Source organism: Pseudonaja textilis, chromosome 18 (genome assembly GCF_049901715.1).
Source record: "Pseudonaja textilis isolate UNSWEBS1 chromosome 18, rPseTex1.2, whole genome shotgun sequence".
NCBI classification, from domain to species: Eukaryota; Metazoa; Chordata; class Lepidosauria; order Squamata; family Elapidae; genus Pseudonaja; species Pseudonaja textilis.
In genome coordinates this window covers 5,807,827-5,831,812 of record NC_142007.1, presented here as the reverse complement: position 1 = coordinate 5,831,812, position 23,986 = coordinate 5,807,827, and the positions used below count along the sequence as shown (strand labels likewise).

The following is a 23,986-nucleotide window of genomic DNA, read 5'->3' as shown; positions in this document are numbered from 1 at the left end:
TGAGCCCAGAATTTCTGTTGCTAAGCGAGAAATTTGTTAAGTGAGTTTTGTTCCGTTTTATGAGTTTCCTTGCCACGTTTGCTAAGTGAATCATGGCAGTTGTTAAATTAGTAACAGGGCTGTTAAGTGAATCTGGTTTCCCCACTGATTTTGTTTGTCAGAAGGTCGCAAAAGACTCTATAATAACCGCCATAAATATGAACCACTCGTCAAGCATTCGAATGTAACTCATGTGACCACGGGGGTGCTACAGTGTGAAAAATGGCCATAAGTCACTTTTTTCAGTGGCGTTATCTTTGAACGGTCATTAAATGAACTGTTTTAAGTCCAGGACTACCTGTATTCCTGCTACTTTTTGGGGACACACCACGAGCAGGTTTTACAGAGCTCTCAACCAATATTCTTCAGGCAATCTATCTGGCTACTCACCTATAGCCAAAATGCCTCCTTTCCTTTCATTCGCATCTGAACTCGAGACCAACTCAAAGATGTGATGGTTCAGCTGATCGTAAAAACGTGTGGATTCTTCTTGGCTCATCTGTGCAGGAGTGGGAAAAAAAGGGGGGTGCGAATTACCCAAAACCTTTCATCAAACCTTAATGGAAAAGGATGAAACAAAACACGGAAGAAATATGTCTGATCTTAACTCAAAAAGAAAGAGGGGAAAAGGGTTCTTGTTTGCTTCCGTTGAAGAAAGCCAAGTTCAGAACAGAAAATGGGCTTCATGGTTCAGGCACAGATCACTTCCCCATCCCACAGTCACACCATGAAGGGTTTAATAAAGGAGAATATTTGTAGATCAGGGTTGACATGAGGGATCGTGCTCTCAGAGCCTGGTGGTTTTCTTGCAGACGTTTCATGACCCAAACTAGGTTCTACAGAGGAATGATTGAGTCTGTCATCTGCATCTCTATAACTCTCTGGTTTGGTTCTGCAACCCAACAGGACAGACACAGACTCCAGAGGATAATTAGGACTGCAAAAAAACACAATTGCTACACACCTGCCTTCCATCTGAAGAGCTGTATACTGCACGAGTCAAAAAGAGGGCTGTGAAAATATTTACAGACCACTCACATCCTGCACATAAACTGTCCCCGTCAAAATGACGCTATAGAGTACTGCACACCAGAACAACTAGACACAAGGACAGTTTTTTCCCCGAACGCCATCACTCTGCTAAACAAATTAATTCCCTCAACACTGTCAAATTATTTACAAAGTCTGCACTACTATTACTATTAATCTTCTCATCCCTCCTTATCATCCATTCCCTCCCACCGGTGACTGCATGACTATAACTTTGTCGCTTGTATCGAAACGATTTTTATTGACTGTTTCCTAGTATGATTTGATTGCTTATTGTACCCTACGACTATTATTAAGTGTTCTACCTTATGATTCTTGATGTACACTGGGAGCCTATGCACCAAAGACAAATACCTTGTGTGTCCAATCATACTTGGCCAATAAAAAATTCTATTCTATTCTATTCTATTTATCTACATTAGTGCTATGAAGAGTCTTCCCAACTCACCTCTCGGAGCTCCATGGTGACGTAATGCTGCAAATCCTTTGCTGCCTTCGCCCGGGTCTCTTCATTACGGCTCTTGAGGCCACCAGCAAATTGCTGGAGGATAATGACCGTCCCAGACATGGTGGCATTGAATCTTCCTGGTTTTTCCGTTGGGGGAGAAGCGGACGCAGCTAAAACTTACCCGGAAGCAACCTGGGAAAGAGAGAGAAGAGAAACATTCAAGTCAACCCATCTTCTCCACAGTATTGGTATCCACTGACTTGTGACCGCAATCGAGCCTAAAATTTCTCTGTGTTAAATGAAATATTTGTTAAGTGAGTTTTGCCCTATTTTACGCCCTTTCTTGCCACAGTTGTTAAGTGAATTCCTGCAGTGGATAAGTTAGTAACCCGGTTGTTAAGTGAATCTGCCTTCCCTTGCTTTTGTCAGAAGGTCGCAAAAGGGGGATCACATCATGACCTCGGGACACAGCAACGGTCATAAACATGAATCAGTTGCCAAGCATCCGGATTTTGATCATGGGGACGCCACAAAGGTCATTAACTGTGAAAACTGGCACATTTTTGCGCTGTTGTGACCCTGAACGGTCACTAAATGAGCTGTGGAGGACCTCCTGCGTCAGAGGAAATGAATTATCAGCCTTGAGCAAGGTCCACAGTGGAATAATCTTCCATAGGAACCTGCAAACTCCAGGTGTGGTCATTCTCAGCATGCCCCCACATCGTCCAGCTGCTGCAAGGCCTTCAACATCTGGCATTGCCTCCCCACCAGTGCCCCCAAAGCGGGGTTGCTTTGTGGCTCCTGCAAACCTACTTCCTCAGGGAGGACTAGAAACTTGAGAGCAGGTGAGCTGGCTAGGGATGACCCCGTTCTCCCCAGAGCTGGGAAATCTTGGGGGGGGCAGCTGGGAGGAGCCCCACGACTGAGGGGTGCCGTTCACACTGGAAGGGGGCGCCTAATAAGTGGGAGGGGCCTATCCAGAGAGACGAGGGGGGTCAAGAACCAGAGGGCGGGGCCTAAGGAGTGGGCGGGGCAACTGTCTGAGGGGAGAAGCGGAGAGGTTAATCGCCGCCGCCTGACGCGCTAAAAAAAAAAAAAAAAAAGCTGCAAAGCGGCGTTTTTCGAAGCCCTCAAATCTGGAGGCCGAATCTCGGCGAAGGCAGCAAAACGGGGAAAGGACGGGCAGGCGCTGAGGGGGATTTCCCCGACACTCACGACGAAGCCTGTCCTCCACCGGCTCCTCCGCCTCACTCCTCCATCTTTCTCCCCCTTCGCGGCCCGCTCGACTCCGCCATCCCTTTTCTTGCCTCCACTTTTTTTTTTTTTACATCCGCCCTTTCTGGATCGTCAGCCAATCCCCTTGCCGGCAGTCCAAGATGGACAAAGGGTCCAGCCAATAGAAAGGCGGGAGAGGGAAATGACAGGAAGCTATTCCCGCTCTCCCGGTCTTTCTCCTACGGTACGACCGTGGAAGAAGGGGGGAGGGCGTAAAGATTGGCCCAATCAGGAAAGAGGACGGCAAGATTGATACGGAAGCGGGCCAACAAGAGCGGGAGAAAAAAAGCGTTGGACGCCGAGTGAGGACACGCCGCCAAATACTTCCGCCCAATTGACAGTCGGGGCTAGGATGGCGCATGCGCGAGGAGCCTCTCAAAAAGTTCCCTTTCGCTTTTCAGAGCGCCGCTTCTTACCGTAATTATCAGATTGACGCGCGCAAATAATTTGTCCCCAAACACATTCATTTGTTCAGCTAAATGTAAGGAGCTTGCATCACTAGTAAATCCTCCCTTCTCGTCGGATTGTGGTTGGATGGAAAGTAATTCAGGAGAAAAGCAATCCTGGAATGAAAGAGAAACTTCCTACCACTTAACACTTCCTAACCTTTAACCAGTGGAATGACTGGGTGCTCCATCAACTGGAGGTTTTTAAGAGAGTCTGGCCTGGACAGTCACTTCTCTGAAATGGTATAGGATCTCCTGCTTTAACAGGGGGTTGGAAGTCACTAGAAGACCTCCAAGGTCTTCCTTCCAGATCTATTCTGATTGATTGGTTGATCTCATTGATTGATTGCCAGTAAGAAGAGAACAGAATTCTTTATTGGCCAAGTGTGATTGGACACACAAGGAATTTGTCTTGGTGCAAATACTCTCAGTGTACATGAAAGAAAAGATACATTCGTTGAGAATCAAGAATCATAGCGTACAATATTTAATGATAGTCATGGGGTACAATCAGCAATCAAATCATACTAGAAACAGTCCATATAAATTGTAAGGATACAAGCGAAAAAGTTGCAGTCTATAGAATAGAAATAGAATATGCTAACTGAGGAATTCTGGGAGTTGAAGTCCAAGTTGCTAAGTTTGGAGACCTCTGGTTAAAGGAATGCTTCTAACAACGCTGTTCAAGAAGGCGAGGGAAATAAAACCCACGGAAACAAGGCTGAGCAAAACTTGGCTTTCCCAAAACTTCGCCCTGCGCTCTGAACGTTTTGGATCGCGCAGGGACGACGTCTCGCGAGAGGAAGAGAGCGAGAGAACGCGAGATTTCGCCTGTGCGGGGAATCGCCGTGGTTCTGCTGTCCAGTATGGTGGCTGCTTGCACGGGGCGCCTGTGACGGGAGCGCGGCGGGCCTCGATCTTGGCGAACCATGGCGGCGACGGAGAGCGGCCCGGGCTTGGGAAGCTCCTCCGAGGCGCCGGCGACGGAAAGCAACGGCGCGGCGATGGTGCTCCCGGGGTTTAGAGACGCAGATTCCTTCGTGAAGGTATTCGGGGAGGGAAGTGCGCATGCGCTTTGGCTTTCTGGGCATGCCGGGAGTTGTAGTTTCAAGGCTGCTGCCCGTTCTGACGTTCGGTACAATACAAACCTAACTTTCCCAAAGTGCCAAATTAAATTATGTTAAAATCTCGCGCAAAGTGTGTGTGTGTGTGTGTGTGTGTAGTGCATACATGTAAGTACCATACATGTAAATAAGGTATATATAATGTGTGTGTGTGTCATCATCATCCCATTCTTCTCCAGCACGCCCTTGGCACGGTGGTCTCGGCTACCAAGGCTTCATCTGGCCTCCCTCAGCCTGGAGATGAGTACGATTTCTACCGCAGCTTCCCGGGGTTCCAGGCCTACTGCGAAATGCAAGGGGAAAGGCTGCTGCAGTGGTGAGTAGCCCTACCAGTGGCTTCCAGCGCCCCACGCGAAAGGGAGGGAGGGAGCTCTGCCTGCGGGGGTGGTGGTGGTGGTCGTGGTGGTCGGTCTGCCGTCCAGATTGAGAAACATCAGGGAACCCAGAAAGGAAGACAGATTGCCTTGCACAGAGCATCCTTTCCTGCGAACAAGTGATTAATGGCCTTCTAAATTCTCTCCCTCCCTCTCTCCCTCTTTTTCCTTTCTCTCTCCCTCTCCTTTTCTTTCTTTCTCTCACCCTCTTTCTTTCCTTTCTCTCCCTCCCTCTGCTCTTCTTTTTCTCTTTTTCCTTTCTCTCTCCCTGCTTTCCTTTCTTTCTCTCCCTCTCTCTCCCTTCCTTCCTTTCTCCTCTCTCTCCCTCTCTCCCTTTTCCTTTCTCCCTCCCTCCTTTTCTTTCTTTCTCTCCCCTCTCTTTCTTTCCTTTCTCTCCCTCCCTCCTTTCTTTCTCTTTTCCTTTCTCTCTCCCTCTCTCTCCCTTCCTTTCTTTCTTTCGTTTCTCCCCTCTCTCTCCCTCTTTCTTTCCTTTCTCCCTCTCTCTCCCTCTCTCCCCTTTTCCTTTTCCCCTTCCTCTCCTTTTCTTTCTCTCTCCCCTCTCTTTCTTTCCTTTCTCTCCCTCCCTCTTCTTTTCTTTCTTTCTCTCCCTCTCTTTCTTTCCTTTCTCTCCCTCCCTCTCCTTTCTCTCTTTTCCTTTCTCTCTCCCTCTCTCTCCTGCTTTTTCTTTCTTTCTTTCTCTCTCCCCTCCTTCCTTTCTTTCTTTCTCTTTCCTTTCTCCCCCTCTTTCTCTCTTTCTCTCCTCTTTTTCTTTCCTTTCTCTCTCCCTTTTTCTTTCTTTCTCTCTTCCCTCTTTCTTTCTCTCCCCTCTCTCTCTACCCCTTTTCCTCTCTTTCCCCTCCTCTTTTTTTTTTCTCTCTCTCTCTCTCTCTTTCTTCCTTTCTTTCTCATTTCTCCCCCTGTCCCCCTTTCTTTCTTTCTTCTCTTTACTTTCTCTCCCTCCCTTCCTCTCTCTTTCTCTCCCCCTCTCTTTCTCTCCGTCTCTCCCTCTCTTCCCCCCTCCCTCTCTCCTTAGCATGAGTAAGGTGATGCAGTACCATGGGTGTCGGAGCCACCTTCAAGACCACAGCAAAGTCACAGAGCTGGAGGACAAATTTGACCTGCTGGTTGACGCCAATGATGTCATCTTAGAGCGAGTGGTGAGCGTAGCAGCAGCAGCCTCCTTCCGGGAAGTCCCCCCAGGGATTACTCTCTCTCCCCCTCCCTCCCTCCCTTTTCGTTCTCGCGATCTGCCCAACAGGCCCACAACTTCCTTCTCTGAAATTTCAGGGCATGTTATTGGACGAAGCTGCCGGAGTAAACAAGAATCAACAGCCGGTCCTTCCCACAGGCCTGCAGCCCCCCAAGACAATCGTCTCTAGCTGGAATCGCAAGGTGAGGCTCATCTTTTGGGCTTGGTGTATTGAAGTGCAGGGTTTGCTTCTAGGCCAGGGCTGTCAAACTCAAGGCCTGCGGGGGCAGCTCCAGCCTGCAGGGTGCTTAGATCTGGTCCCTGGAGCTGCCCTGGAAACAGCGAAGGGTTGGCCCATGGTTGCAGCCCTCCCGAGCTCCCTTGAGTTGAGTTGAGTTTATGGTTATTGCACCTCGTGCCATGAAATTAAATACCATCTTCAGGGTACAATTTATGACTATGAAAATAAACAAAACACACATCCTTCACATTCCGTACATTGAAAACCCCGGATGTTGGATAACCATTTGTCTGAAGTGGTATAGTGTTTCCTGCTTGAGCGGGGGGTGGACTAGAAGACCTTCAAGGTCCTTTCCAACTCTGTTATTCTAGTCAAAAGCCACGTATTTTTAAATCTGAGCTAGGATGGTGGGGGGAACAATTAGGTTTTTATCAGCTGGGAGTTTGTCCAAGAGCATCTAAATCTTCAAACTTGGCAGCTTTAAGACTTGTGGACTTCAACTCCCAGAATTCCTCTCCTCCAGTCCATGTTAGCTCAGGAATTCTGGGAGTCGAAGTCCACAAGTCTTAAACTTGCCAAGTTTGAAGACCCTTGGATTAGATAGACAGACAGACAAGGTAGGTAGGTAGGTAGAGATGGAGGTAGAAGATAGATACTGTAGATCAGGGGTCTTCAAAGTTGACAGCTTTAAACTTCTGGACTTCAATTCCCAGAATTCCTCCTCCAGTCATGTTAGCTCAGGAATTCTGGGAGTTGAAGTCCCAAGTTTGCCAAGTTTGAAGACCTTTGATCTAACTGGACGAAAGTCTCATGCTGCCCCCACCCCAATTTCCCTTTCCCCAGCAAAACCGAGACCCCAGCACGAGGTCGAACCTGGAGACGTTCCGCCTCCTCCACGCGAAGAACATTGTCCGTCCTCAGCTCAAGTTCCGTGAGAAGGTGGACAACTCCAACACCCCGTTTGTGGCCAAGCTCTTCGTCAAGCCCAACGCTCTGAGGCCCTTGCCCAAAGGTGCGAGGGAAGAGGGGAGGAATGTGAGGTTGGACAGACAGATCTACCGTGCGGCTGGCTGCTCCTTCCAGTGGCAACAGGCTGGGGAATAACCAGCCACCCTGAGAGCGCTGGTGTGTGTGTCGGGGTGGCTGGGTCTTAGCGCTTGGTTTCCCCTCCCTCCAGCGCTCCTGAAGAGCCGTCAAGAGCAGAAGGAGCGTCCGGAAGATCTGGATGTCCCCGCGGCCCTGGCTGACTTCCTCCACCAGCAGAGAACCCAGCAGACGGAGCAGGACATGTAAGGACAAGGAAGTTTAATTGTATTTAATCGGGTAGTGCCGGGGTAGCGCAGTGGTTCGAATGCTGCATTGCAGGGAAAACTCTGCCCACTGCCAGCAGTTCGATCCTGACTGGCTCAAGATTGACTCAGCCTTCCGTCCTTCCGAGGTGGGTAAAATGAGGACCCGGATTGTCAGGGGCAAGAGGCCAACTCTAAACCGTTTAGAGAGGGCTGTTATTGCCATTGCTAGATGTGTTACGGCCGCCATTAATTTAATCTATTAAATTGGTTAAGACTTTGGGTAGCTTACAGATTTTTTTAAAAATGATTAAAACAGTGGAAACGCACCTCAACAGACAGTGTTTCTTCTAGCACTCCTTCGCATCTGCATCTCCCATAAAACCTGCAACAAATTCAGAGAAGCCTTCCCTTTGGAATTCTGGGAGATTCTTTAAATTATGTAGCCATCAATCTCCCCTAGCTTGACTCCGGGCAGCTGTATACCTCAAATAAATAGGTTTTAGTCCCAAGACATCCAAATATAGAAAGTTTGAGACTCAACCTACCGCCTTGGTTGTCTTCATTGATTCCTGGTACTGCCGTTTGCTGGTTTCTTCATTAGTTAAGAATCACAATCTTAGTTCCTGATTGTACGGTTCTTCCGGATTCTTGTAGGTTTGCTCACCCTTATCGGTATGAATTGGAACATTTTTCGGTGCCAGCAGAATGTCTCGAAAAGCCTCAGGTCCAGGTGAGCGTTGGGCCAATATCTTCCATCTTCCTCCAGGTCCTTCTGGGTTCTACAGTTGAAATTACAATATCTTTCTTTTTCTGTCTGTCCGTCCATCCATCCGTCCTTCCTCTTTTCCTTTCCTTTCCTTTTTACGACCAGATGTTCAGACCATTGGCGGAGACTCCCTGCCACTTCATTTCCACCTTGGAGGAGTTGGTCGACTTGAACGAGAAGTTGGTGGGCTGCAAAGAGTTTGCTTTGGATTTGGAGGTGAGCCTCTCTTTCTTTCTTCTTTTTTTTTGGTGCGGCTTCTTTTTCTTTTACGCTGGCAAAATAAATAAAAATAAAAATGAGAGCCTGTGAGTTGGACTCTCAGAAATCGAGAAACGCTGGTGGGACTTTAAACTGAGGGAGTGTTTTCATAATGCTCCATTTGTCATTAATTATTTCTTCCCTTTTGCGGAGAAGATCTCTGCTCTGGGAAAAGGTGTGAGTCTTAAAAGCAGGATACGTACGTGTCAACGTCCGGCTTGAGTATCCCAATAAAAAGTCTGGGACCGTTTTTGTTTCTGAAAAGCTTAGTGTTTATTGAATACATGGCATAGCGATGTCAAGGTAAAACTAACGCAGAGATCCTCAGGCCCCAATTCATCGAATTAAACAATGATTCTCCCAGCCAAACCCCCCAATTCTCTTTGTTATGGGAACTATCAAGGGGTGGGATAGCGCTGGTTTAACAACCGGTTTAGTGAGCTTAAGGGACTAGTGCGCAGCACTGAAAATGGAGCATTTAGAAGGTCAGCTGTTTACTTTGCATGTCAGCAACAGTAAGTAGAATAGCCGGGGGGAAAATAAGTTGTGCACGTGATTGAGATGAGGGGTTGCCAACCTTTTGGACCTCAGGAACCCCCAGACTCATCCTTTTAAATCCCACGGAGCAGAGACCCTGGGAAAATCCCCAAAAAAGTCTGCAGGAAAATTGCCCACCCCGTTTTCCTACCTATCGATCATTCTTTATTTGGTATCGCAGGATACTGTCTCCAGCTCTGTTCTCGGGGAGAGAAAGAGAGAGAGAAACTTTTGACTTCATGCAAGGAAAGCAGCAGAAGCAGCGGAAGTCTTTCTTTCTCTCCCCCAAACTCTGCCAGAAATGAGTCTTTGTGAGACTTGTCTTTCTGGCACAGCCTCTTGGAGCAGGGTCCCTCTTGCAGGGTCCCAAAGACTCATTTCTGGCAGAGTTTGGGGGAGAGAAAGAAAGACTGCTCAAGTTTCTTGACAGTATATTATCTTACTACCTGCTTTGCCCAACATTATCTTATTATCTACTTTGACTTATTACCTACTTGGTTTCTCTCCCGTAGCACCATTCCTATCGGAGTTTCTTGGGGCTGACTTGCCTGATGCAAATTTCTACCCGGACGGAGGACTTCATCATCGACCCATTAGAGCTACGCAGCGACTTGTACATCTTGAACGAAACTTTCACCGACCCTGCAATTGTCAAGGTGAAAGGAGAAGACGGTTAGGGATGAGAACGAGGCAGATGTCTTGATGCAGACAAGACAGCATAAAAACCAGCATAGCTAAAATCCCCCTTTTTCCCCTGAACTTCCCCACGGTTCACTGTCCACCCATCAATTGCTTTCATTTTGTTTTGGGAACTTTCCTGAGCGTCTTGGAGTTCTCCCAGCGTTTGACCTTGGGGTGTCGGGACTGTCCCAGGCTCCGCGGGCTCACTTGCCTCCCTCAATTCCCTCCTAACCCTCCCTTACATTCCAATATTTTGGTTGCGAGCACGGGCGCGTCTCAGGTCAGCCGTGACAAGTATATTCTTGGCAAAATCAAATCTTCCTTTGCTAGGTGACCCAGTGGGATGGTTGAGAGCTGCTCTCTGAACCAGGTAGTGGCTGAAGGCTGGGGAACCAATCGGGCCCCATCAGCCCCCCATTTCTGGTGCCGCTGGGCCGAGGAGGAGCCCTTTTCCAGAATCTAGAGCGGTCAGTGGCTCAGTTGTGTTCTCTTGATGGCGTTTTGCAGGTCCTTCACGGCGCTGATTCGGACGTGGAGTGGCTTCAGAGGGACTTCGGCCTCTATTTGGTGAACGTCTTCGACACTCACCAGGCAGCTCGGCTGCTCAACCTTGGACGTCACTCTCTGCATCATCTGCTGAAAATCTACTGCGACGTGGATGCCAAGAAGCAGTATCAGCTGGCGGACTGGCGGATCCGGTAAGATTTGTCCCCGTGGTCCGTGGGAAGAGCCTTTCCGGTGCAGGGTTTCCTCTTAATTCATTCGGTCACTTGGCTGCTTTTTAGCTTAGAAAAAGGATGGTGGAGGCTTTGGGAAAAAGCGCAGAGAAGAGCAACCAGGAGGATTAGGGGACTGGAGGCTAAAACATACGATGAATGGTTGCAGGAACTGGGCATGGCTGGTCTAGGGAAGAGAAGGACCAGGGGAGACAGAATAGCGGCCTTCCAATATTTGAGGGGCTGCCCCAGAGAGGAGGAAGGGGTCAAGCTATTTTATAAGGTGCCTATAGGCCAGACAAGGAATAATGGATGGAAACTGACCAAGGAGAGATTCAACCTGGAAATAAGGAATGGTTTTCTGACAGTGAGAACAATCAACCCAGGAACGGAAGTTGCCTTTGGAAGTTGTGAGAGCTTCATCCCTGGAGGCTTTCAAGAAGAGATTGGACTGCCATTTTTCAGAAATGGTGTAGGGTCTCCCGTTTGGGTGGGGGGTTGGACTAGATGACCTACAAGGCCCCTTCCAACTCTGATTATCAGTTAAGGATCCTACTTTTGGACGGATCGTGATCGGGCCATGTTGATGTGATGACAACCAAAGGGGGGATGGATTTGTAGTTTGAAAAATTGTGGAAAGCCGAAAAAACCTTTTAGATTTGGGATTCCACAGATGTGCCCGGTGCTATTCTAATAAAGGTACTTTTGAGATATGTTTGTCTCGGAGTTACTGGTTGGAATGGACGTTTGCTGGAACGCTGACCTCTCCTGCTTGAAAGAAAACCTCCAAGATCCTTTCCAGTTCTGTATTCGAAATTAATCTGGGAAAAAGAAATGTGAATCTTGACTGAAAACCATTCGGGTCTCTATTTCCCTTAGCTATATAGATTGTCCTTGAGTTCATTTAGTGTTGATTCAAAGTCACAACGGCGCTGATAAAAGTGGCTTTTGACCATTTTTTTTCCATACTTAAAACCACTGCAGCCTCGCTGTGGTCATTCAGCCGTTTGGCAGCTGGCTCACACTTATGACGGTTGCAGTGTCCCGGGTTCATGAGATCGTTTGCAACCCTCCAACAAGCAAAATCGAAGGGAAGTCAGATTCACTTAACAGCCATGTTCCTAACTTAACCGTTGTGGTGATTCACTTAACAAGTGCAGCAAGAACGGTTGTAAAATGGGACAACTTTCTCTTAACTGTCTTGTTTGGGCCACAGCTTGGTCAATAGGCTCAATGGTGACTTGAGTATTTCAGGAAGAGGGCAGGGAGCGGAAATATTTGAGAATTCGTGTACGATTCTCGGGGCAACCCTGTTTTCCTCTGGTCTTGTTTTCTAGTCCGCTGCCGGAGGAAATGGTCTTTTACGCCCGCGAGGATACCCACTACTTGCTATACATCTACGACAGAGTGAGAGAGGCCCTCTGGGAAATGGCCAACGAGCAGCCCACTCAGCTCCAAGTGGTTTGGCAGCGAAGCCGGAGCATCTGCTTAAAGGTGAGGGTGGAAGACGCAGGACTATCCTTGGGCTCAAGCGGAGAAGAGAAGCTGTTGCCTTAGAGCAGGGAGGTCAAGCTCAAGGCCCGTGGGTTGGATCTGGCCCACAGGGGTGCCTAGATATGGCCCACAGGGCCACCCTGGAAACAGCGAAGGAGCGGCCTGCGATGCCTCTGCCAGTGAAAACTGAGCTTGGGAAGGGCCGTGAGCTCCGTTTTCGCTGGCAGATGATTGCAGGAGGCCATCGTAGCCGAAAACAGAGCTCGGGAGCCTGTTTTCACTGGCAGATGATTGCAGGAGGCCATTATAGCCGAAAACAGAGCTCGGGAGCCTGTTTTTGCCGGCAGATGATTGCAGGAGGCCATCATAGCCGAAAACAGAGCTCGGGAGCCTGTTTCTGCTGGCAGATTATTGCAGGAGGCCATCGTAGCCGAAAACAGAGCTTGGGAGCCTGTTTCTGCTGGCAGATTATTGCAGGAGGCCATCGTAGCTGAAAACAGAGCTCGGGAGCCTGTTTTCGCTGGTAGATGATTGCAGGAGGCCATCGTATGTGTTCATCTCTTCATAATTAGAAATATACCAAGCCCATCTTCACAGACGACTCGTACCTGGAACTTTACCGCAAGCAAAAGAAGCACCTGAACACCCAGCAACTTACAGCTTTTCGGCTGCTCTTCGCCTGGAGGGACAAGATGGCGCGTCAAGAGGATGAGAGCACAGGGTGAGGAGAACAGCCGCCAGGCGCCTCTCTTGGGTTCTACCAAACCAACAGTTTTGCTTGGACTTTATAGTTACGTGAGAGAAAGATTCTTGGTGAGGTCCAGGGGCAGTTGGGGACCCCTCGCTCCCTGACTTACAACAGTTCGTTTACTGACCACTCAAAAGTTACAATGGGACCGTTGGTCCCTTGAACCGCTTTGCTTCTTTCAAACCTTCTCGCTCTTCAGCGTCAGGTTTCCGAGTGATGAAATCCATTTTAAAAGAAAAGTACAAAGTCCACCTTCCAAAAAGATTTCTTTTCTTTAGGGAAAGCGTCAAATTGTCAAAGTCCATGGTAATTCCAGATCTGACACAACCCACAAATACCCCACAATATTACAAGTTAGAAACAGCACCCCAAAGTCACATTGTCCAATAGAAGTAATTCAATGTTCCTTGATGTCATAAATCTCCACCTCAAAGCTCGTTTCCCACGGGAAGAAGGATCACCTAGCCAAAACAACTCTCTTTACCTCCACTCCTCCCCACTTAGGAATGTGGCAAGCCCAAAACCCTTCCTCCCATGACGACCATAGAGAAAGTAAGAAGAAGAACATATACTAAGACTAACAAAAATGGCGACACTTAGGTCAATTTCAGGCTTGACATTCAGTTTGCCAATGAACTGGGGGGGGGGGAGAGTGCTGGGAATGTGTGTGTGGATCGTGAGAGCCTGGAAACCCACCAAGGTCACGACTGCAGCTGCTTGAGGAGGAGGAGACCAGTTCCCATAACAAAAGGACATCTCGTAATTGGACAATGTGATCACCCGGAGAGAGAGGGAAGCCATTTTTAACTAGGCAAGCCTTTGCCCGTGAAAACCAGAGCTGGTTTTGATTCTTCAGTACCAAAACGGTGTATCCAATAAAGTTTTAGCTTTGGGAATTCGAAGCTCCCGAAGTGTTTACTTGTTTTGGGTGTGCTAGTTGGACCAGCTTAAAAGAGGTTTGCTCTAGCCATGGTGGATCAAATAGGGACTCTTGACAAAGACCTCAGCAGGCACCCGAGACAAGCAACTAACTCTTATTTATTGTGGGACTAGATGACCGAGAACAGGGGTTGTCCAACTTTTGGACCTCAGGGACCCCCAGACTCATCATTTTAAATCCCACAGAGCAGAGACCCTGGAAAAATCCCCACAAAAGTCTGCAGGAAAATTCCCCACCCCGTTTTCCTACCAATCGATCATTCTTTATTTGGGATCGCGGATACCGTCTCCAGCTCCATTCTCAGGGGGAGAGAGAGACTTTTGGCTTCATGCTAGGAAAGCAGCAAAAGCCGCAGAAGTCTTTCTTTCTCTCCCGCAAACTCCACCAGAAATGAGTCTTTGTGAGGCTAGACTCTTGGAGCAGGAGGCCTTGCAGGGTCCCATTTCTGGCGGAGTTTGGGGGAGAGAAAGAAAGACTTTGGCTGCTTTCCTTGCATGCAGCCAAAAGCAGAAGAAGAAAGAAGCGGAAAGAAGCAACCCGGTGGCCAGGCCAGGCGCATGGGGTGACTGGGGCAAGTTCCCCCCTTTGCCCTTTCCCCCCTCCCCTAACTACCTCGTGTTGTTCGCAATGCAAGCAACGCAAGCCTTGTGTTTCCACGGGCCATGTGGGCGGCGCAGCCTTGTGTTCCCACGCAGCATGGATTAATTGCTTTGGGGGCGACATTTCTCTGCGGACCACCACATTTTTCTCGCGGACCCCCAGTGCTCCCCAGCCCATTGGTTGGTGACCACCGACCTAGAGGGTCCCTTCCAACTCTGTTAATCTAAATTGTCTTGTCTCCTTCTGCAGATACATCCTTCCCAACCACATGTTGTTAAAGATAGCCGAGGAGCTGCCCAAGTAAGTCTTACAAGCAGCCATCTTGAATGAGATGAGGTGGTTCAAGACGGATGCCCTTCCCTTTGTAAGCAAAACAAAATGGCTCCTTCACCCAGACCCGCTCTTCCTCCTTGTCCGCCACCTTTAGAGAGCCCCAGGGAATCATCGCCTGCTGTAACCCAGTTCCGCCTCTGGTCCGCCAGCAGCTGAACGAAATGCATCTCCTCATCTGCCAGGCCCGGGAGATGCCACTGTTAAAGGTAAGGGGGAACCTCCCAGGTGTGACTTTGAAGTAACGGAGCGGACGGTGCTGGCCGAAAGAAAGAAAGAAAAATGTTTGGAAACCCTGCGCTTAAAATCTTATCAGAGGTCCTCAGTCCGTGGACCGGCCACCGGTCCGTGGCATGCCAGAAACTGGTCCATGCAAACAAGTGAAGCCCCACCTGAGGGACGCAGGCAGCACACAAAACCGCCTCTCCCTCCGGTCCGCGGGAAAATCTCTCCCCACGGAACCGGTCCCCGGTGCCCCAAATGTTGGGGACCGCTGATTATAGACGACTCTTTTCGTGCCCAGTTCCTCTAAGCAATGTTGATGGATGTTCTACTGGGGAGAAGGAGGGGGGCGTAGGTCATTATTATTTTTTCCTTGAATTCTTTTCCAGGTGAGTTTCATTATTATTATTATTTTTGTCTCTTCCTAGTCAGAATGTGCGGTTGGCGTCAAAAGGAAAGAACCTGTTCAGAATCCAGAGGTATGCAATCTTTGGTCTCCATTGTCCATTTTTCCATTCATGGTGCACCTGAAGGACATTTCAGATTAAATTTCGGGGTTGCTCCTGGCTCTCTCCTTCGGCAAGATTCCAGATTGCCTACTTTCCCCATTATTCCATCCCTTGATTTGGGGCTCCTCGCAAACATCCAGACAACTGGGAAACTCTTGTGTTGACCCCCATTTAAGCTCGTTTTGAACTTAGATTCCGTTGGTTGCAGAGAGACTGACGTTTTGAGTCATTTTAACGGGGGCCCTGCCTCTTCCCTTGAAGGGTTTTGCTCCAGGGGGACAACAAAATTAAAAAAGCCCACAGAAGCCTGTTTTTTTTAAAAAAAATAATAATATTTTGCTATTGCTAGAATTGCCTTTTCTAAAAATCTGAGAGTTTGGAGAATTCCAGCTCCCAGAATCTCTTAAAACTTATTATTTGTTTCAAAACTTATCGTTCCTTTGTTTCTGTTGGAGAGCTATTGTGTACGCCCAGCCTAGAGAAAATAAGGACTAGGGGTGATACGATAGCGGTGTTCCAATATTTGCTATCAAGAGGGGGTCGACTTATTTATCCAAAGCACCTGAAGGCAGGACAAGAAGCAATGGGTGGAAACTAATGAAGGAGAGAACCAATCTAGAAATAAGGAGAAATTTTCTGACAGTGAGAACAATAAAACAGTGGAACGCCTTGCTTTCGGTTGTGGGCGCGCCATCACCGGAGGCCTTTAAGAAGAGACTGGGCAACCATTTGGGGTCTCTTGCCCAAGGTCCCTTCCAACTCTCTGTTATTCTGTCTTTTGGTTTTGTCAGAAGCCAGAGAACCTTTTGTTCGGCCCTCACGACGGCTCCCACGGTGGCCAGGATGAGAAGCTCAACTATTCGGATCACGGTAAATACTGGAAAGGGGGAGGAAGCGTCTTTCGCCCACGAAGGGGGGTCAGATCCTGACCACGTACGGATGCAAAAGTTCTGGTGGGCAGGGCAGGAACCCAGACAGTGCAGGGCACCCTCCTCTCTCAAAATTAGCCGATCGTATCATCTTCCCCAAAACTCTGATCGAAAGTTTGGTGATTTAAGAAAAGGCCGGGTGGGGATTCGTGGACAGTGTCCAAAGATTCTTGGGAGAACAAAAAGATCGTATTTTTAAAAAATATTTTTTTAAAAAATAAATTATTATTATTATTATGGTCTTAATTTCTTTTCTTCTTTCCTGAAGGCCCCGGACTGCCTTTGGAGCACGCAAGGCTCTTTGCAGAAGTGGAGCCCCAGTCAAAGCAGACGGGCCGGTCCCCGCTGTGTCTCCGGTTAAGAGCGAGCATCAGTGTTTTTAATGTGAGTTTGGGCAAGCGGAGAAGGATTTGTCTGCGGGGAAAGAGGAGAGGGAAGGGGCCGGATTGAATCATCCAGGATAAGCAATAGCCCGTAGACTTATAGACCGCTTCACTGTGCTTTTTCAGCTCTCTCTAAGCGGTTTACAGAGTCAGCCTTTTGCCCCCATTGGAAGGATGGAAGGCTGAGTCGACCTTGAGCCAGTTGGTCAGGATTGAACCGCTGGCAGTTGGCAGAGTCAGCCTGCGATACTGTATTCTAACTACAAGGAAAGGAAGGAAAGAAGGAAGGAAGGAAGGAAGGAAGGAAGGCTCTTAGACATATACAGCTCCACAGTGCTTCACAGCCCTCTCTAAGCAGTTTACAGAGTCAGCCTCTTGTCCCCAACAATCTGGGTCCTCATTTTACCCACCTCGGAAGGACGGAAGGCTGAGTTCAACCTTGAGCCTGGGGAGATTCGAACTGCCAAATTGCAGGCAGCCGGCAGTTAGCAGAAGCAGCCCTGCAGTACTTCACTCTGACCACTGCGCCACCACGGCTCACAAAACAAGCTAGGGCTGATGACCGCTTTTCCCTGTGTCCCCACAGGAGCCCGAAGAGAATGAAAAAGGCAAGAACTTAACCGTGGCCCAACAGAAAGCTCAGCATATCATGGAGTCCTTCGAGAACCCGTTTCGAATGGTAAAAATCACACACACATGCACACACACACGGGCTTTAAAGAAGATGCAAACAGATACCTTAACCCAGGGGCCCCCAACCCTCCCCAGTCCGTGAACTGGTACCAGACTGCGCAAGCAAGCAAAGCCCCATCCATGGGATGCAGGCAGCAGGCAAAACCACGTCTCCCTCTGGTCTGTGGAAAAACCACTCTCCATGGATCCGGTCCCTGGTGCCCAAAAGATTGGGAGCTGCTGCCTTAACCGATAACCCAGCCCTTAGGTGTGTCCACACACTCTTGCCTTAACTAAGGTGTCCCTGGCTGTTTTTTGTTTTTTTTACTCCCCTTAGTATTTGCCAGCAGAGCTCAGCACGGTTCACATCTCCCAGGCTGCCAAATCGGACCCGTCCTCAAAAATCTATGAGGTAAGAACATTTCCATAAACCAACGGCCATTTTGTTGCAACGAGAGGCTCTCTGGACCTTGCAGTGGCCTCCTGTCCCTTCTCTGCCCTAAGAGAAAGCCACGGCTGATCTGGCCACTGGGAGATGCTTTCTCAAAGGCAGCGTCGTGTCTTTCAGATCAGTAACCGGTGGAAGCTCCTCAGCCAGGCCCAGCTTCAGGCGGGAGCAAAGAAAGAACCCGCAAAGCAGAGACTTCCGGCAGGTGAGGCTGGTGACGGTTCATTAAAAACGTGAACCCAAAGCACCTTCGGTCCTTCTTGTGATGCAGGGTCTCCCTGAGAGGGAGGGCAGAGGGGTAGCAATCTAGAACAGCGGTCCCCGTCCTTTGCGGCCCGGCTGGGATGGGGAGAGAGGTGAACTGGGCCGTGCAAACAGCTGATCGGAGCACACGCAGCTCGACTCGCATGAGTGGCAGGCCGGGGCACATGCATGTGAGTGCCCACCGGCCACAGCCCCCCCGTGTGTTTGGGACCCCCTAATCTAGTATATAGAAGTGAGCATCCATGCTCATCTTACTCGAAGAGAAAACGCTGCAGTGAAACCAAGCGATAGGCCGCTGCTTACTGTGGGGAGGGGAGAATAGTGAGGGGAGGCTTCGTGTCAACCTGAAACTTTCACTTTTTAATGAGGTGGGAAAGGCGGGAACTCTCAAGACCTGGTTTCCCACCAGTCTGTGCCAAGATGATATCTCAAAATAAAACTCTTATTTGGGGAATCAAACTGCCTTGGATTTCTGTTTGCAAGTAATGGGTGTATGAACCCTAACACTTTGTGTTTGTAATTCGTTCCTACCAAAAGCCAAGTGAGATGATCTTGAGTGGCGATCCAGCAAAGCTCTCCGTGTATTCAGGAGAAAAGTTCTCTCTTCCCTCAACACGGAGAGCAAGTTTGTCCAGATGTTTGAGTCTCTCTGTCCTTTCCTTCCTTCCTTCCTTCCTTCCTTCCTTCCTTCCTTCCTTCCTTCCTTCCTTCCTTCTCTCCCTCACAGCCTCCACTCCTCAGGCAGCGCCAAAGGATGCGGAGCCCAGGATCAAAGACACGGAGACCGCCTCTGTTCGCCAGTTAGCTGCGGTGAGTGTCAACATTGGGGACATCTAGGAAAGTATCTGTTAACCTGTTAACCCTGACACTTTACTCCTTCCTTGGTTGTGTTCCCAGCAAGAACACGCCACTCCAAAGCGGGAGGCAGAAGACCAGAATCCTGCAACGGCGGCCTCCAAGAGGAAAAAGGCCAAACCTGAACCTCCCCAGCCTGCGGCAACCGCTGCCCCCAGTCGCTTCACACCCTTCGACTACAGCAAATCGGATTTCCGAGTCTTTGCTGGTAAAAAAATAAAAAAAATCACCCTTCCTTGGCTTCTTCAGCTACCACCCAATTGCTGGGTGTGCCCTTGGTTGCTGAACACCAAGCCGCTTTGGTGTTTGTTTTCTGTTACTTTTTGGACGTGGTACTTTTGCACCGACATGCCTTCCTAGGAGTATCCCTTTAATTTTTCCTTTCTTTTTCAGGGAGCAGCAAATCCAAGCCTCCACGGCAATTTAACCCCGCCATCCAGGCCTCTGGCAACAAGGTATGCGTTGATTGCTCCACCTTTTATTATTTTTACAAATTCCCAAGAGGTCTGTAAGGGGCATGCATAAGTGCACAATCGTGCCTATCGTTTTGCCCCCATTTATTTGTACCTACTTACTCATGTTTATACTTAGACCTATTATCTTGCAAGCGATTGACAAATCACATCAAATCAAATCAAATCAATAAATAACTCAAGGCAGCAAATGGACATTCATCTTCCTGCCTCCTCCAGTTTTCCCCAAAACAACAGAGATTGGGAGGGGTGGGGGGGCGAAAGAAAGGGAACAGCCCAAGCAGAACTAGAACTCATCACCTGCTGGTGTTTGGCCAGGTGCCTTAATTGCTGGACCCAACTGGGTCATTTCCTCGACTCATTTACTGCTTCAGAAAAAATTAGCACAATGGATGGATGGATGGATGGATGGATGGATGGATGGATGAATGAATGAATGAAGTTTTATTTGCCACCCGTGTGGTATCCAATGACTCTGGGCGGCTTTTCCAAGCCCTTCTCCTCAGCCCAGCCTATAGATCACAAAATCTACAAGTGCATTGTGTTCTCTTGTGGCCTTTTCAGATATGGGGAAAGATATGAGGGGTGCTGTGATGGGTGGTCCTATCGGGTGGGAAGGGGCCGATGCTTGGCCAGACAACGTTATTGTAAGCTGGAGATGGGTTTCTCATCATTATTGTTATGGAAGGAAAAAAGAGAAGCGTCAAGAATTTCAACCAGATCATTTGTCCTTTTTTTCCCCCCCTGTTCTCTTTTCTCCTCCCCCCCATCCCCCCACCCCACACAAAAAAAAAACAACCTACAGAAATTTTCAGGAGCCAGCAAATCACAGCAGCCAGCAGGAACAAAAAGCATGTCTTTCACAGCTGGAAAATCCAACAGGTAGGTAGAGTTTAAAAATAAAGGTTTTTTTAAAAAAACAGCTGGAATATTGGAACTATAGATAGTCCTGAATCCAGCTTCTCCGCTGACTTTGTTAGAAGGCTGCAGAAGGGGATTGTATGGCCCCCGGGACACTGCAACTGCCATAAAATACACGCCAAGTTGCCAAGCGTCCGAATTCTGATCATGTGACCTACAACGGTTGTAAATGTGAAAAATGGTCCTGCTACTTTTTCAGCGCTCTTGTAATTTTGAGTAGTTGCTAAATGAAATGGCTGTTAAGTCAAGGAACTATCTGTACTTTGCAAAGAAGGTTTACAAGGGTTCTTCTAGTCCATCATATGTCATGCCACTATTTGGTGATCATTTGCCCTCCTGGGGTGAAGTTGGAAATGAAGTAAATAGCTGGGCAATTCCTGACGCTTAAATTGTTGCTCCTTTTAAACCTAAATCAGTTCAGCTCTCTTCTTACTGTCAGGATTCCGGCAGTTGCCCCCAATTAACTCATCGAGCAAAACTTCCAAAGGATTTATTGGGAGTTAACATGTCTGGCACTGCCTGGGTGTAGCCGACTCTGAGACGCACAATTCACTGTCACCCTTGAGCCTGTTTTTCCCTCCACCCCCTGGGGGTATCGTAATTCATATTCTCCAATGGGACACATCCATAGCCCAGAGTCATCAATCAGTTAGAATTTTGCAAGGCAGAAACTTCGGTCACCTAGTTACTCTCTTTGAAAACATTTATGGAATGCAGTTTCGATTTGCAAGCAGCTACACTGCTCCCTCCCTTTCTGTTGGCAACTCTAAAAAGACCATAGAAATATTTTATGACTTGACACTTACCTTTCTATCCATCCTGACACAGGGGTTTTCGGCACAACTGGCCAAAAAGATAACACAGTTCATGGAAGTTCTTGGAAGACACGAGAACTGAGCAACTCCTTGCCACTTTTTGTATGGATATCTGTTTTCGATTTTTTTTTTCTTTTTAAACGATTAAAGTGCTTTTCTTTCCCTTGAAAAGGAAAGAAGGCAAGTTTAAATTAAGTGATAGTTCGTTTTCTTTTTCTTTGCTTCTGTTATTTATGCATTCCACTGTTATTATGGTTTAAATTAGTTTTATTTACATTAACGTTCAAGTCAGTTTACTTAACAGTGAGGGGAACGGGAAATTAAACATATAAACTGATTTAAGATTGTTCCGGGGTTTCTGAGCAGATGCAGAGTGCAACTCTCTCTTGAATAATGGTAGAAATGCTCCCCAACAGCCAGCTGCCCCAAAAGAGTCAGTATTGAACTAACTGGCATTCCCCACTGACCTCCAATAGGTAATGGGTAGAGGCCTGGCTAGCTATGAATGGGATACCACCAGGAGATCTCATGGCTATAGACTGAGAAGCCAGCAAACATCTCAGAAGGCAAGAAGGGCACTCACAGCAACCAGTGGGTGATATACAGGTAGACCTCGAGTTACAACCACAGCTGAGCCCAAAATTTCTGTGGTTGAGAAATTCGTTAAGTGAGTTTTGCCCCATTTTACGACGTTTCTTGCCACCATTGTTAAGTGAATCCCTGCAGTTGATAAGTTAGTAACCTGGTTGTTGTGAATCTGACCTGCCCATTGACTTTGCTTTTTTTTAATCTGTTTATAATATAAACTAGAACAACTCAAAAGAAAATAATAGGAGAGATATGGGGGGAAACAGGAAAGCGTAAACTGTAGGAAAACGAAAGAAAAGATGTTGAATTCCAACTGTAGAAAAAGATAACATGAAACCTCAGCTTTTTACTTTTACGTAACAGCATAAACTAGCCATTTCTATAACAACAAGTCTATCGAATCAGTAAAACCCAAAGTCAAAGTTTCAATTTTGTTTTCTCCCCCTCAAGCACAAAGTCCAGAAACGGTTTCCAAGAAGAAACAAAAGTCATATTTTTTTTTCCCCTTTAACCCAAGCGGTCAGTTTAGCCCTCTCTGTTTAAACCCCATCGACTTCTGCAGCCGATTCATCCATGGCGGGAATCAAACCACCCTTCCAATTTTTGCGCGTAAAAAGTAGCCTGGCTGCCCGTGGACTTTGCACAAAAGGGGTCTCACATGACCTTGGGACACAGCAACGGCCAATCAAGATGACTCAGCCACCAAGCATCTGAATTCTGATCGCACGGGGGAAGCTGCAAAAATGGTTAAATCTCAAAAATGGTCTCCCAAAGTCACATTTTTTCAGTGGTTGCAACTTTGAACGGTCATTAAGCTGTTGTAAGTTATTGTTACCTTTATTGTCAGAGTACAACATGTGTACAGTGAGATTGGCAGAGCCTCCCTTCGTGCACACACGCACCCAACACAACTCACAGTGAGGACAGAAGTCCCTAACCCAGATCCAATCTTATTATACTATGTGACCTTGTTGCACAACAGCCGTCCCCGCAAGACTGTCATACGATGTTGACATAAAAGTTATTTCCCGTTCAGGAGTCTGACAGTCCACAGGTAGAAATTGTTCTTCAGCCTGTTGGTGTGGCTGGCTCTGGCCCGATGGTAGAAGAGCGAAGAAGTGCTGACCAGAGGGTGTGAGTTGTCCCTGAGGATTTTCCTCATGCTTCTAAGGCAGCGAGCCCTAGCGAGGTCATCTAGTGGTATCAGGGAACAGCCCAGGATGTTTTGTCCTGTGCTCACCACCCTCTGTAATGTCTTTCTATCCGCGGCTATCAAGCCAGCATACCACACCGTAATGCAATATGAGAGAACGCTTTCTATTGTGGACCGGTAAAAGGAAATCTCATCAGTTGTTGTTCCACTTTATTCTTTCGCAAAGACCCGGAGGAAATGGAGTCTCTGTTGGGCCTTTCTGGCCACCTGGCTTGTGTTGATTTTCCAGGTAAGCTCTTGAGGTAGACTCCCAGGGATTTAAAGGTGGGCCACCTGCATAGAAAAACGGGTTGAAACAATGCTGCAGGCCCCGAGAAAAGCTAGGGAGGGGAAGGCTTTTGGCAGAGACAGAGGGGTGCTGCAATCCAAGCAGTTGGATGTACACCGTCTCACTCTTAAGACGCCTCCCCTGCTCCAGAGAATGACCCCCTGGGAGGTTCCAACTCAGGTACGCCGAAAAATAACCTCTCTGAGCAAAGTAGGTGGAGATTCTCCACCATCCAGGTTGTGGTGGTCCCAAAATTGCTTTCTTTTCCAAGAGTCCACTGGACTTCCTTTGTTTTTCTTTGAAGACGTTTCACTTCCCATCCAAGAAGCTTCTTCGGCTCTGACTAAATGGTGGGGAAGGGAAGGATTCCCTCAGGGTGAACACAGATAAGCTTCCAAGTGGCCTCAATGGCTCAAAAAGGATGCAAAATGACCAGCTGTCTGCAAGGAGTATAAATCCTTCCATTATTCCTCACCATCCAGTCAGAGCTGAAGAAGCTTCTTGGATGAGAAGCAAAACGTCTTCAAAGAAAAACAAAGAAAGTCCAGTGGCCTCTTGGAAAAGAAAGCACTTTTGGGACAACCACAACCCCAGATGATGGAGAATCTCCAGATACTTAGCTGGGTTGACAAAATCAGAAAGGAGGAGGGGATCCAGCCGCCTGGGAAAGCCGAGGGAAATCATCAAAACCCATTAAAAAGCTAAAGTTGCAATATTTCAGCCCTGTGAATGCGTATGAGGCACACTTCAGGGAAAGATTGAAGGCAAACGAAGTCCAGGCAGAAGCAGAACTTCATGGCTTTGTTTTGTCCGGTTTGGACAAAACTCGGCAACACTTTTTGTGTGGCTGTGGATAAAACTAGGATGGCCAACGTGAT

The 23,986-nt window shown here is 48.0% G+C and overlaps 2 protein-coding genes and 1 long non-coding RNA gene across 4 annotated transcripts in view; 1 reads left to right on the top strand and 2 right to left on the bottom strand.

The window, feature by feature from the left end:
* MTOR (mechanistic target of rapamycin kinase) overlaps nucleotides 1-2,854 on the bottom strand; it is a 63,425-nt gene extending 60,571 nt beyond the window's left edge. For both annotated transcript variants that reach the window (XM_026715849.2, XM_087915091.1), the window contains exons 1-3: nucleotides 2,753-2,854; nucleotides 1,538-1,729; nucleotides 430-538 (exon numbers count right to left, since the gene is read on the bottom strand). In XM_026715849.2, coding sequence (XP_026571634.1) covers nucleotides 430-538; nucleotides 1,538-1,657 — 229 coding nt within the window. In that variant the 5' untranslated portion in view covers nucleotides 1,658-1,729; nucleotides 2,753-2,854. The remainder of the gene's footprint in view (nucleotides 1-429; nucleotides 539-1,537; nucleotides 1,730-2,752) is intronic.
* Nucleotides 2,855-3,738: 884 nt separating this feature from the next.
* Nucleotides 3,739-21,234, top strand: EXOSC10 (exosome component 10). The gene is made up of 25 exons (XM_026715857.2): nucleotides 3,739-4,304; nucleotides 4,562-4,698; nucleotides 5,790-5,913; nucleotides 6,044-6,148; nucleotides 7,030-7,198; nucleotides 7,364-7,475; nucleotides 8,133-8,208; nucleotides 8,350-8,460; nucleotides 9,552-9,695; nucleotides 10,228-10,418; nucleotides 11,774-11,930; nucleotides 12,503-12,651; nucleotides 14,468-14,518; nucleotides 14,646-14,757; nucleotides 15,199-15,249; nucleotides 16,071-16,149; nucleotides 16,477-16,592; nucleotides 17,178-17,270; nucleotides 17,601-17,675; nucleotides 17,832-17,916; nucleotides 18,703-18,785; nucleotides 18,873-19,038; nucleotides 19,224-19,285; nucleotides 20,109-20,185; nucleotides 21,053-21,234. The coding sequence occupies exons 1-25, from the start codon at nucleotides 4,188-4,190 to the stop codon at nucleotides 21,081-21,083; spliced, it is 2,673 nt and encodes an 890-aa protein (XP_026571642.2). The 5' UTR covers nucleotides 3,739-4,187; the 3' UTR covers nucleotides 21,084-21,234.
* LOC113446285 (uncharacterized) lies at nucleotides 8,319-9,668 on the bottom strand. Its single transcript, XR_003375454.2, has 2 exons — nucleotides 9,534-9,668; nucleotides 8,319-8,515 (listed from the first exon to the last, which is right to left on the bottom strand). It is a non-coding gene; the product is annotated as an uncharacterized LOC113446285 (long non-coding RNA).
* Nucleotides 21,235-23,986: the final 2,752 nt, after the last annotated feature.

Bases quoted from the DNA above. Each gene is read 5' to 3' on its own strand.
- EXOSC10 (XM_026715857.2), top strand. From the start codon at position 4,188: ATGGCGGCGACGGAGAGCGGCCCGGGCTTGGGAAGCTCCTCCGAGGCG. The intron at 7,199-7,363 runs GTGCGAGGGAAG...CCCTCCCTCCAG, and splicing joins TCTGAGGCCCTTGCCCAAAG to CGCTCCTGAAGAGCCGTCAA. The intron at 15,250-16,070 runs GTATGCAATCTT...TGGTTTTGTCAG, and splicing joins AACCTGTTCAGAATCCAGAG to AAGCCAGAGAACCTTTTGTT.